Source organism: Epinephelus lanceolatus, chromosome 8, assembly GCF_041903045.1.
Source record: "Epinephelus lanceolatus isolate andai-2023 chromosome 8, ASM4190304v1, whole genome shotgun sequence".
In the NCBI taxonomy this organism is placed as follows: Eukaryota; Metazoa; Chordata; class Actinopteri; order Perciformes; family Serranidae; genus Epinephelus; species Epinephelus lanceolatus.
In genome coordinates this window covers 13,464,324-13,478,331 of record NC_135741.1, presented here as the reverse complement: position 1 = coordinate 13,478,331, position 14,008 = coordinate 13,464,324, and the positions used below count along the sequence as shown (strand labels likewise).

At 39.2% G+C, this 14,008-nt stretch overlaps 1 protein-coding gene across 1 annotated transcript in view; it reads left to right on the top strand.

Annotated features, from left to right (window-relative positions):
* LOC117258649 (metabotropic glutamate receptor 4-like) overlaps nt 1-10,077 on the top strand; it is a 204,748-nt gene extending 194,671 nt beyond the window's left edge. The window contains exons 9-10 of the mRNA XM_078169872.1: nt 1,725-1,971; nt 9,557-10,077. Of these exons, the coding sequence (XP_078025998.1) occupies nt 1,725-1,971; nt 9,557-9,606 (297 nt within the window). The 3' untranslated portion in view covers nt 9,607-10,077. The remainder of the gene's footprint in view (nt 1-1,724; nt 1,972-9,556) is intronic.
* Nucleotides 10,078-14,008: the final 3,931 nt, after the last annotated feature.

Below are 14,008 nucleotides of genomic sequence, written 5' to 3'. Positions count from 1 at the left end.
CCGCCTTTGCCAAGAAACGCTCGCATCGCAGGATGATGGAATACAATGCCCTATCACTCCCATTTTGCACTGACATCTTTTTTTCTCAACTGACATGGCTTTAGGGAACTTATTTTGTGGACGGCTTCTCTATAGTTTTAGTTTTTTATTACATCAACATATATCATTGTCACTGTAGGTCGTGCTATTTATTTCTGTTTACATCTTTGCTTTCCCTTTTGAACTGACTGGATGCCCTACAAAATAATCTACCGTACAAAGACATATAAAGAGTGCCACACAAATGCCCCCCTGAAAACTAAACAGTACCTCCTTTATTAGTCAGATTAGATTAACACAAATGAACATTTACCTACAGTTTAGATGGTCTTGGTGCTGCACAGGTTTATACAAAATCTATAAAGCATCTTGTCATGTGAGGATAAATGTCGTACGAGTTGACATACAAACAACATATGTCATGACCCCATGTTGGGAAACATAATTTATAACTTTTGACGTGCTTGTGGTTCAGAGCCCTGTGGGCTATTCCCATGCCAAAAGACTCAGTCATTTGTGATGTCTGCAAATGTAATGTCAGACAAAACCTCAGGCAAATCTCTTTGAAGGATGTCTGCCAGCTGTGTTTTCCACTGTACACTCCTCGCCTTGTGTTCATCAACTTCAGAGGATGTCAGCAATTTTGTTCCACGAGGCAAAGTCAACAGTTCTCCTCTTTCTCTGTTTTTTAATTAACATTTCTGACACTGGCGTTCCTTCAAATTCAAATTACTTTGATGATTTTCCACATTTGTTAATGGAAACACACTTTCTAAACTGAAGAAATCACATTTTCATATTTCATACGCATGTGTCGTATCACATCAAATATGATCTACCTATTACATATTTTCCAGCAGGTGCACTAACTCACCGCATTCCCTACATCAACAAATCAGAGATGGACCGCGTCTGAGCACTGGGATGATTATCATAAATGAAAAATCACTTGCAGGCACTTTTAATATGCTGTAGGATGTTTCTCTCTGCTCCATAGCTGTTGCCTGTAGCTATATATCTGCTACCCAGCTGTGAGCTGCAGCTGTCACTGGCTTCAGAAAGCACACAATCCTTATGCTGTTGTCTAAAACCTCAGGGTAAAAAACGTCTATACGCAGACTACATACACACCCATCCGGGGGGGGGTAGGGCACTTCTATTAGTTGTGTATCATAAATAAACAAACACAGCAATGAAAGATGGGTTCAGGAGTGATGAACCAAGCACATGAAAATAAACGAATATGAGTAAAGGACACTGTATGCCATCACCATGTCTTATTATGTGATACTGTGTGCTGTGCAAAGTTAAGTTCTCCTGTGTAAGAGGCTGTAATTTAAAATATTATCCTCTACTATACATATATTACTTGAGTAAGGCAGTGTCTGTCCTACATGCTAGATTTTGAAAGCCTTAGTCTATTGAAAGCAATACATCCTTAGCCATCACATGCCCCAGAAACTACTCTTATTCTTCTGCAGCTTTATTAGAAAATTGGCTTTCAGAAAGAAATATATGAATTTCATTTTCCTTGATGGACTCAATTCAAAGTGTGCAGGCTCTACAGTAAGTGTGCTCGGTTTAACCTGAGTCTCTATAACTAGAACATCACTGTCCATCACTCAACACACACTCAACAAATGATCCTGTTTGCTTGTGTCTCTGCTGTCTCTTCCATAATGCAGATGTATATCCAGACCACAACCCTGACCATCTCTGTAAGCCTGAGTGCGTCAGTCTCTCTGGGAATGCTCTACATGCCTAAGGTCTACGTGGTTCTCTTCCATCCAGAGCAGAACGTACCCAAGCGCAAGCGCAGCCTGAAAGCTGTGGTCACTGCAGCCACCATGTCCAACAAGTTCAACCCTAAAGGAGGCCTGAGGCCCAACGGAGAGGCCAAGTCTGAACTCTGTGAAAGTCTTGAAACACAAGGTTGGTACCACGCCTGATGGAGCAATAAAGAGAAGGGAAAGAATGAAATGTGCTCCACTGGATCTCAACCAGGAGCTGATTTTATGCTGATGCAATGAGCTGCTTCTGTGTAAAATTACAGCAGTTATAGAATACACATGTCTACTTGAAAATAATTAACTCCTTTTATGTGAACATAATTGATGCCAGTGTTATTTTTCACTTCAGCAGTTCTGGAAATTAGCAAGCTTTACGTGAGCATACAAGAAATTAGGGTGCCCATTTCAGTGCCAGCAAAAGCGGTGTTATATTGTAGCTTCTTTCTGAACACGAATGGATGACATAAACAGAATTGTGTGAATAATTAAAACTGATTGGGGTTATTTCAACTTTGCCTCTAGCTAGCATAATTTGGAGGTTTTCCCAATTGCCCACTATTAAAGTATTTAACTGATCAATGAAAGGTCAAACTAATGCTTATGACAGTTTATTAAAGGGAAAATTTGCCACCTTGTATGTGGGTGTCCAATCAGTAATGATGGTAAATGTAACTGACTGAAGCAACAAATTGTGTGTGCTATATTGACAAGAGAGCCATGGATTTACAAAGACAACGTTTGAGGTGGGCCTCACTGATTCCTATGAAAGCTGCTTAGTGCCACATGAAGCCGAAAAAGTTCGACTTCCAGAGCAGCTAACTTCTGCCAGCCAAGTCGCTTACTTCGTTTTTAGTTCTCAGCTAACTTGAATGGAGATAAAATTATTGGATCATGCCGCTTTTCCAGACTTTGGAAATGTTATCCAACCAAATGGATCAAATGCCAATGGTGAAACAATTCATTTTGTTGAGTTTGTGACGCTCAAAAAAATGGATCCACTGTAAGTCTGTAGGGAAAAGTCTTTTTAGGCCCAGTGGCATGATGTGAATGATGTAATTTGACTTTTTGGCCACTACAAAAATTGGCTTCAAAGCCTGGCGCACTTCCTGGGGACCTGGAGAAAGTGTGGTCCTCCTGCTTGCAGAGACGTCCCTGAAGTGCCTTCATGTACATGTGCATTGCACAAGAGCTACTGATGCTAACTGATATTAGCCTATAGCTATTACTTTGTCGGCCAAAACATGGCGTTACAGGACAAAAATACTTGCTCATTTGTTTCTCCAGTATGTCTTGATCCTGAAGGAGATTTCCAGCACATCTCCGTCCAACTGAATCTAAAAACTTTCATGCATACTAATGTACACATGGGCTCTCTCGAGCATGGCGTCAACACCGTCAGCATCCAACAAATCTGCCCACACTAAAATTTAGCAGAATGATTCAGTTTCTGTTGGCATCCGAGGGCATTTTGAACAAAGGCACCATTAGTCGGTGTTTGCTCTCGGCAGCACAGGTTCTGGAAGGTCCCACCAGCCATATCCACTTATGCAGCCGCAGCCTCAGCCACTCTCTGCTGTATTTCTTCAGCCAAAAAATAAAAACATACTTCTTCCGCAGCCTTATTAGAAAATTGGCTCTTGGAAGGAAATAGAGGAACTACATTTTTATTGATGGACAAAATTGAAACTGTGCAGGCTCTACAGTAAGTGTGCTCTCAGGATATACTCTGGCTTGAACAAATAAGGTCAGCCAAAACACTAAAATGTATCCTCATCCATAACATCATCTGCATTCAAATTTTGGGATGCCATTGTCGCTGGTGGAAACATAGCTAGTTTGCAAAACAAGCAAAGGGAACAAGAAAGTTCTATATTTGAGCAGCATTTAGGCCCCGATCACATAGAAAGGCGCGCCGCACTGCCTTTGTTTTTTTTAATTAAATGCCACTGGTTAAAAAAAATTTTAAAAAAAGGCTTGCTGCGCCTTTTTATTGTTGCCTGGCAACCACGAACTCAGCTCCTTATTCTAACCCTCCCATGTAATCAATCTACCGTTTATTTATTCATTTTAGTTATTTGACAGTAATAAATATCTAGTTCCTAAAATGTTTAGGCAGAGGGTACTTGCTGTAGCTCTGGTTGAGGATGAGAGGCTGTCAGCAAATAGTTTTTCGGGCAAAGAGAAATGCAGATCTGTGTGGGTACATGAGACCCTAAAAAAGAGGGTGGATCATGGGGAGCATCACCAGTTGGTCCAAGAGCTTCTCCTCCATGATGGATGTTACCAGACATATTTTAGGATGATTCGGGGGCAATTTGACAGCCTGCTGTCTATCCTCGTGCCGTAAGCTCTTGGTATCCGGCAACCACTACTACCAGTTTCTCCCTTGTTGTGTACCAACTGGAAAATTGTTGCCATGACACCACAGAAGGCCCACCTCTCAAATCATCCGATTGGACAATGGGGAAAGAATAGATGACATTTTTTCCACTGTGAGTTGAAGTTTTTTCAGCTCAAGTTGTTCAGAGCGCTCTGGCAAAAACGCCAGGTGCTTATAGAAACGCAGAAATGCATGTTGCAATGCAAAAACCACAAGCAAAAAGCTTCATTGTCATTATACATAAATACAAAAATGTGCTTCCAGCTGCTAAAATGCTTTCTGTGTGATCAGGGCCTTAGAGCACATCTCTTGGCTACCCTGGTGTGAAATCCCATAAGAACCAGCCTGTTCTTTCTTGCCTTAAACTACTTCACGGTTACGTCAAATGGCAGGGCTAGATGCAGAAGAACAACAGACTTTGCAAATGCAAACTCTCTTTCTCGGTCAATATAGCACTGAGGGATTCATTGTTCTAATCGACTACATTTATCATCAACACTGAATTGACATTCACATAAAAGGTGCCAAATTTTCTCTTTAAAATATATGTTTCACATATGCTGTACTGGAAAACAAAAAATGTGAGAGGAAGTTACTTTTCTGTTTCATCATCATAATCCTGCATTTTGAATACATGGAACAGAAAAACAGCTCCATTCTCACCAACTCTGACCACAATGGATTTGTGAATCAGGAGGTGTGACAGGGAGCCCACACTACTCTGATTTTGAAAGGGACTTCAGGGACGGGTAGCTCAGTGTTGGAAAAAAGGACATTTCAATCAACAAGATAAAGTGTATGAGTAGGCTGTCCCTGTGTGGGGGCACGCTTAAATCCAATCAGGCTACCCCACATGTTCTGATTACTGAAAGTCCTGATTTTATACTCTGACAAGCTGAACAGTATAGACTGATGTGTATTAGGACTAAAAAGCCTGCGCCCACACTTGCATGAATGTCTTTTTCAACCACAGAATGGAGTTGTTATATTTTATCCTATTATAGAGCCCATTTATAGGTGCTAATTCTCGCCCTCCGGTTTGAACTGTGAATCTAACAACTGCTCTTTGTGCTTATGTGTCAGACTGTGTTGAGGGAGGGGAGCCTTGTGAGGGACTTTAGACTCTCAGGTAACCTGATTAGACAATGACTTTGCCCTTTTATTACGTGACCACTTTTTCCTGTTAATTTCTGCTAATGTTCACCACGACGCCCGTGCCTGCCTATACTATGCACAAAGCATCCCGGCTGCCCCTGGCTAAAATACAGCACCCTGAATGACACGAGGCAGTAATCACGCCCTCACAAATCCACCCTTCACCACCAGACATTAAGTTGGAAAGACAATTTTGGTGTGTGTGTGGTGCTGTAAAATGGCCAATCAGCATGGTAAAGCCTGTTAATGTGGGAAGATGACACCACTCTGCCTGAGTGCAGGAGACAAGCGATAGCCATGTGTCCCCTGTAATTTGTTTCCCTGTTGACAAAAGAAGGAATTTGCAGTAATAGGACAACAACAACAATAAGAGTGAACAGAAAAAGACAGATGGGTCTGCCAGCTCCAATTCTTTCTGGACCATCTATTCTTTATCTTGGCCTTGCAGCACATAAATATTCAAATAAGGTACATTGATCAATGCTTCTCTTGGAAGAGATGCTTTGGATGAAATGGCGAGAATGCCGCCCCCATTCACACACCCAACGTGGCACTGACAAATATACAGAAACATTTACCATTACACGTCTCTCCTCTACAGCACTTGTGCCCCGACTCTGGCTCTCAGCTGTCTTCTGATTGGATTCATCCCCTCTGACATATTCAATCAGCCAAGGCTGCTGCGGGCAGATTGGCAGATTGGTAGTGTGATTACCACCACACCAAGCATGCTCACTGAGGACAGATTTATTTTAAAAAATGACACACACACACACACGTACGTGCTGACACTGGCACACAGACATATGTGTGCATACAAGCATGACTGCATACATGCACACAGGTTCTGTATTGTATGACGGTACATGGTTCACCAGAGGGTTGGGCTTGTTATGGTCACTGTGGTCTGCCCTCTGGTCATCTGTCTTATGTGTTTTATTCACAGCTGATGAAAAATTCCATGAAACATGAAAAGAATTTTAAAAAATAATGAGCACTGCTATCAAACATTGATGACAACGCTTACAGTGCCAAGTCAGATCACATATTGTCTAATACACTTTATGATTCCAAATGTTTTTGTAATACACTGACTGCTGCATGCTTTGCTTGGTGCACACAGACATCTCAGGTCTTTGCATGTAGGATAAGACTTGCATTTGAATGGTTACTAATGCATTTTATATCAGCTGTGATCTGCTTGGTGCAATTTAACGATATAATCAGCTGTGAGGAAAACCTTATGACAGAGGTTTCCCTGTTTTCATTAACGACACTTTAATAACAGGTACACTGATATGACCATTGCCACAGCCTATGAGTCTGACTGCATCTGCATCACTGTCTTGACAAATACTTGATGATGATATGTTTATACAATGTCTGCAATGTTACCATGTACACTAACATTTGATGATTTACTTGCAACAATCCACTGAAGTCTTTCCTAATGCAATGAGGTTGTGTAAAACCCATTTTTAGAGCTGAAACAATTACTTGATTAATCCATCAGTAACTATTTTGATAATTCATCGCTTAAGTCGTAATTCAAGCAAAAATCCCAAATATTTTCTTGTTCCAGCTTCTTAAATGTGAGGATTTGTCTATGTATTTCTTATTATTGTAGCTTGAATATCTTTTAGTTTTGGGGTTGCTCAGATGTCATTTTGACTTTTGAGAAATTGTGATGAGCATTTTTTTCACTATTTTATGACATTATGAAAGCTAAACAAGTCATTAACTAATTAGAGAAAACAACTGGCTGTACAACATACAGTAGTTCTTTGTAATTTGAATGCTGTGCAGCTTTTTTTAATGTTTAATAATTCTGTTAAAACCCTGTAATTCTGCACAGCTGCAGATTAAGACACAGTTCAGGCTACAGTGATATTGTTGGTTATACTTTTTGCAGACTTAGATTTTGGTGGCTGCCCAGGATTTGTTCCTGTTCCTGTGAAACAAACATATATGTAAATTTATTAATTACAAAAAAAAAAAAAAAGGTATAATAGTTCCAAAATTCCCAACATGTATTATCTGACAAACTATCATGTGTCTAGGTGACTTGTGGGAACAACAATTTTTGAAACTGATGAAGTATTGAGAGAGAGGGCTCAGATTGTTAACTTGAGTGTCTCACAACGTTTCAGACCATTCACTTGTTTCCGTCTGTTTTGTGTCTAAGTCTCGCTAAAGGAAAAGTCTTGTTCTGAACTCTCACGAGGTGACTTGTTGCAACAGGAAAATGGTGGAAACACAAGTAAGAGTTGGAGATAAGAGTGTTGGTAATAGTTTATTGTGTTAGAGCACAGGAAGTGTATCTTCCTCTTATCTCAGAGATTTTCAATGTCATGGCTGAATATTCAGCTGATTCTGACACTGAGAAAACCTCACTAAGATTTGAGAACAAGACTTCTCCTTTAGCGGGACATGCGAAAGGTATAGAAAAAGTTTTGATTTCTCTGTAGAGTCCTTCACTAATGTTGTAAGACTTTCATAATAAACGTGTAAGAGACAAAAAAAGCCCTTTTTAAAGCATGCAAATTGACGAGACACACCTGCCCTGAGTTGTTTCACTGCAGCCTGCTTAGCCAGCAGCAGCACTCTATCTCTCAATACTGGACCAATTTCAAAAATCTTCATTCACACGAGTCACATAGACACAAAAACACAGAAAATAAGGTCCAGAAAAATACAGGAGTTTCCCTTAAAGCAGTGGTTCTCACCTGGTCCAGCAATGAGGTCCAGATTTCCCCTTAGTCATTAGTTCAAGGTCCACACAGTTTAATATTGCCAGCATCATACTTGTGTTTGGCCATGTTGTCAAGCTACTTTGCTGTCTCTGTCAAGTAGCTGTCCATGAGTCACTCACTCTACAACAGGAAACCACACTTTAAAATAAAAGCTCTGTGCTGAAAATTCCCTGTACTTAAAAATAGCGCTGCAACGACTAATCGACTATGAAAATAACTGGTGACTATTTCAGTAGTCGACTAATTGGTTTGAGTCATTTTTCATAGAAAAGTACTATAAAGTACCCCAAAATACTCTTATTGCAGCTTCCTATGTTCAAATATTGGCAGCTTTACACACTCTCCCATGACATGAATTAAAACCCTTTGGCGTGAGTACGAAACAAGACATTAGATGACATAATTTTGGGGTTTGGGAGAGACAGACCGTCATTTTTCAACATTTTAACACATTTTTCGATAAAATGATTAGTCAACTAATCGAAAAAGTAATCGACAGATTAGTCGACAATGAAAATTATCGTTAGTTGCAGCCCTACTTAAAAATAAAGTGTGGGGCGTCGGTGGCTTAGTGGTAGAGCAGGCGCCCCATGTATAAGGCTGTTGCTGCAGCAGCCCGGGTTCGACTCCAGCCTGTGGCCCTTTGCTGCATGTCACTCCCTGTCTCTCCCCCCCTTTCACACTTGTCTGTCCTATCAAATAAAGGCTTAAAAATGCCCAAAAAAATATCTTAAAAAAAGAAAAATAAAGTGTCTTCTTTACAAATTTGACACGTTTGTGAGTCACTAGCAGTCCATTCAGAATTGACCCACGACCCATTTTTGTACCATGACCTCCCAGTTGGGAACCACTGCCTTAAAGCGAGTGGACTAGTAGCAATCTGACAACACCATAAATTACAAAAAAACCTCACTTAATGCCATGAATAACTTTATTAAAATTGACGATTTTTTGGGGGTTTTTAAAAATTCTTTTTTAGGGTGAAAACATCATAAAATATGACGACGCCTCATTTCAAACCCTAGGTAGAAGCTTAAAATGTGAAAAAAAAAAAAAAAAAGACATTTGAAACTGCCCTCATGAAAATAACCATTAGTTACTGCCCTGATTTATTTTAGATTTCTTATTGTGCATCACTGTAACAGTTTATCTTGAATCAGTCACATTATCACTGTCTTCAGCTTTGTAAATGAACTATTTCTATTTAAATGCAACACAAAGATACAGGAGATTGCATTCCTGTAAATACTGCTTCCACATACAACACCCTGCTGTTATGATTGGTTCCACCTGCACTCATTTGATGGAGCCATCCATAAATAGAACTTTCCATCAATCTGGACTTCAACACGTGCCCTGAAAGATTCACGCCTATTTAAATCTCACCCGCTGCATTTTTATTAACCCTCTCCTTCTTTCTCCTGCACCTTCACCTGCAGTGTTGGCTTCCAAGCAGACATACATAAGCTACAGTAACCATGCCATCTAAGCCAGAGACGAACAGTGGAAGCGGAGCCAGCGCCTGCCTGAGGAGAAATCACCTGATTCTGGGGAATACTGGGGGAAATACTGGAGGACTTCCAAGCTGCTACAGCGGAGAGGACTGGGGTGGAAAGATGGGAATTTGTCACTCCATGAAAAGAAAGGATGTCATATTTTTCTAGAGAATCAGGTAAAGGCTCAAATGCCAAATTTATGAGAAATTTGAAGAGAGGGAGGGAGATGGGAGATGTAAGGGAGATTGAACAGTTAATTTTCCTCTTCCCACCCTTTCTGAGACGCAAGTGAGCATTGAGCAGTGACGTTTCCAGATGCAGGCTGAGCGAACCACCTGGAGTCTACAGTATGTTTTCCTTCTGAAGTGTAAAGAACACAATTTCAGATCTCTCTGAGGCTGAACCGTTTGTCTCATTTCAACAAAAAAAACAAAAAACAAAAACAAAACAAAACAAAAAAAAACCCGGGGGGAAAAGTGTTCTGTTTGCGCTCAAGTCAAATGCAGTCGACAAGATGAAGCAGTATAAAAATATAGTCATTATTTTTTTGGTTACTGGTATTATTGGGGTTGAAAGCTGCAGTACTCTTCAAACTGTACATGCCTTACTACAGTACATTCAGTATTCCTACATGAACTAACCATATCTGAAACACCTGAAAACAAAGCAGGGGGTCATCCCAGGTTTTTTTTTTAATAAATGTTTCATAATGATGATGATGATGATGGTGATGATGATGATGCCGTCATCTTGGCAAACCTAGTGTACAGTCCCAGAGCATGCTTGTGGGAGCATCACGTGTACTGTGCTGTGTTGTCAACGTCTTTGGAATGCAACATTTGTCATGGTTGTCATTCACAGTGGAGATGTCATTTTGGACCATTACCCGCTGGGTTACCCTCTGCTGGATAAAGACTATTTTCTCAAACACAAAAATGAGCAAATCTAAAAAGCAAATTGCCATGTAATACCGTCATAGTTTACGCCACACTCCATAAATGTCAGCCAGGACTTTAAAGACTTGTTGAAGCGTACTTTAAAAACATCCCAGATTTATTGGCCTTTATTTATCACGCTCTTGTTAAAGCCTTTCAGGTTCAAATTACCCGATTTGTTTAACTTCCATCGCAGCTAACATTACAGGTAGAACTCTTGAGACAATAACAACACACTTCCATTTGATATTCCCTCCAATAAATTACATTTTTACATCCATATTATCCTGTGTTTTCTATATTTGTGTATTTCAATGTTTAGTGATATAGAATTTGAAACATATTCTTAATTTTTATAGCAGGTGAGCTTGAATAATAGCATATTTTGTCCCTAAACACTTGATTTGTGAAGGAGTAAAACAGCACATTAGATATATCATGTTTAAAGCCTAATATGATAGATTACATTGAACAGTATTACATGGGCACCTCTTGTGATTTATGATAGATGCACAGGTAATTTAGGATCCTTGCAAAGGATTTTTTTTTTACCCTTTTCTGGGTCATGAATTTTGAGGCTACAGTGGAAATGATTAATGAGAGTTTTAATAGTATTTTGGGTACAAAATTAGGCTCATGCAGCTACTCAGTAGAAGGCCCATTTGAAGAAGGTGCAAGCTCAGTTCCATCAAACAGCATAAATGTTCAAAGATAATTAGGTGGATGGTATGCATAGCACTCCCGAAAGGAGTGTTTTACCTTTCAACAGACCCAATACAGCCTTTTTAGGGTTTATAGCTCCGCTTAAATATTCTCCACAATCCCAGAGAACAGTATCATGTTAAATGTCAGATTTTCACATATAAATACATTAAAGGTCCAGTGTGTAGGATTAAGGGGGATATATTGGCAAAAACAGAATATTATATTCATAACTAAGTATTCATTTGTATAGGAATTGCTGGGGTTTTTTTTTGTTACTTTAGAATGAGCCGTTCATATCTACATTTGGAGATCCGCGGTTTTTGTTTCCCTAGGCCTAGATTTAAGGGGGAAAGAGGGGACACATCCCCTTCAACATGTGCATTCGTTCTCCTCAATAAAGAAATTAAAATAGCAGATTACTTTTATTTTGTCAAAAAGTAAGACATTTTGACTTTACATTTAAGCAGAAATAGCACAAATTGCACATAAACATTCACCAGAATTCAGGAAATTAAGTGTTTGATGATAAAAATTTCCTGGGGGAGGACCCCCAACCCACCATTTTACATGTGTCCTCCCTAATGTTGATACGAAACCTACACTCTTGGTTGTTTCTAGCCCAGAACGGACGAACCCAACACTGGCTGAGTAGGGCAGTTTGCATTGTTGTATCTGCCACCATAGTTCTCCTACAAGATTGGCACATGGGAGGAGTTTCAGTTGGATAAAATCTGCAATCTCACCACTGGATACCACTAAGTCCTACACACTAGGGGCGTCCGGTGGCCCAGTGGGTAGAGTAGGCGTCCCATGTACAAAGGCAGACTTGCTGCAGCGACCATGGGTTCGATTTCAGCCCACAGCCGTTTGCTGTCCCCTCCATCTCGCCCTGTTTCATGCTTAATACCCCCCAAAAATTCTACACACTAGACCTTTAAATAGTTGTTTAATTTAGCCAAACTATCAATCAATCTAATATCACAATAATTTTGAACAAATACTTCAATATCAATATTGTAGGGTCACAAAATATTTGAAATATTTGATAAACAAAAAAAAAAAACATCAATACTGTGGATAGAGTAAAGGCAAATAATAGAACAGCTAGAACGGTCTGGTAAGTTCAGAAAATTACATTACTTTACTGCAATATAGCCTTAAAAACCAGGAAAAGACAACACTTACAGTATGAGAGTATCCAAAATCTAAGACCATATCTCATCTCCTATCATTTTATCTACATGTTCCCAAATTCTAGGCCGAAACAAACTTTGTTGCATTAAACTTGCATCAAAAGACAGCACTGTTCATAGCATCCCACTAAGTATTAACACTAATGACTGCAGCTTTAATCACACACAAATTGATTTTCAGAGTAATATCGACAACCTCTCATTTCCAGATGAAACAGGGGGTGTACATCTGCTTGATAAATAAAGGCCAGTGCCTTCATTCTGTGCCTCATACCCATTAAACTACTCCTGCCATCCTTCCAGTGGATCTTTGATGGTGTTGTTTACGTTGCATCCATTACCTTTCAAGTGTACTCTGATCAATCACGAGGAAGAGAGGACTCAATGTACAATTTATAATTAAGTGTGTAAACTCCATCTCTGTCTCCAGTCTCTAAAGTATTTGTCATAAGCAGTAACTCTGGAGTTTGTCTCATTAAATGTTATCCTCAGCGATGCAAAAATATGTATGTTGCATGTCAAAACTCATAACAAGTCATGTGAACAATTTGAGAGAGAGAGAGGTGTAATGTCCAGAAGGAAAACTACTGCAGAGGATTATAAATAACTAATATTTTTTGGTTTAATCAATGATTCTCTCAGATTCAACAAAAGTCTAGGGTGTTGCCGCAAATGTTGTTTTTTCATCAGTTGATAAAGTATCGTTTGTGGGATTGTTTGTGTTTGTGAATATGAAAATTTACTGCTTTTTCTTTTTTGCCACAACCCCTCCTCCCTCCCCTTTATTTTTCTAAAAAACACTTTGTCTGTGTTACAAAATAGAAATATGTAAGTGCTGACTGAAATTAAGTGGCAAGTTAATGTACGTTATTAAAATGGATTGATCATGTCTGCTTTATGTACTGAATTATTTAAAAAAAAAAAAAAGAAAGATAAAAAAGAATTACAGTGCCTGGATATTTATGAATTATCTATAGAAAAAAAATACAAATGTGTAGAGCATGTTCATTTTTATACAAGATATTTCTAATAAAAGACTGTTTTGCTAATAAAGTGTGGCTGCTTCCTCTTATTTAGCGTGTTTCATTAGCAGTTCAATACACAATGGAGTATGAGTCATCTTCAATGGTAACAAAGCCTCTCCATATGTATCACATAATGACCTCACTCTTTTTCATCAGTAATCCTTATAACTGTAGCCTCCAAGGTGACACTGTATGCAGGACAAAGAAAAGGGCATGCTAAGTGATTTTAATTGTCGTAGAGATGCACGGAAATGATACTCATCCTTGGACAGACATGTGAACGAGCTATTAAATCATCAGTACCCGAGAACAGGTATTCAGATTTCTGTTCAGTCAGCCGATTAATCTATAATTTAATATACAGAGAATAACTTTAATAAACTATTTATTGTTTAAAGAGGTTACCCAGAGGAAAGAAAAAAATCAAAATAAGATGTCTTCCTTTCCAGCCTATTTCTCCCAGACATAACCGAGCTCAATATAACATCAATATAAGATTTTGACTATGTTCTCATACATCTTAATTTCAGCTCCTGA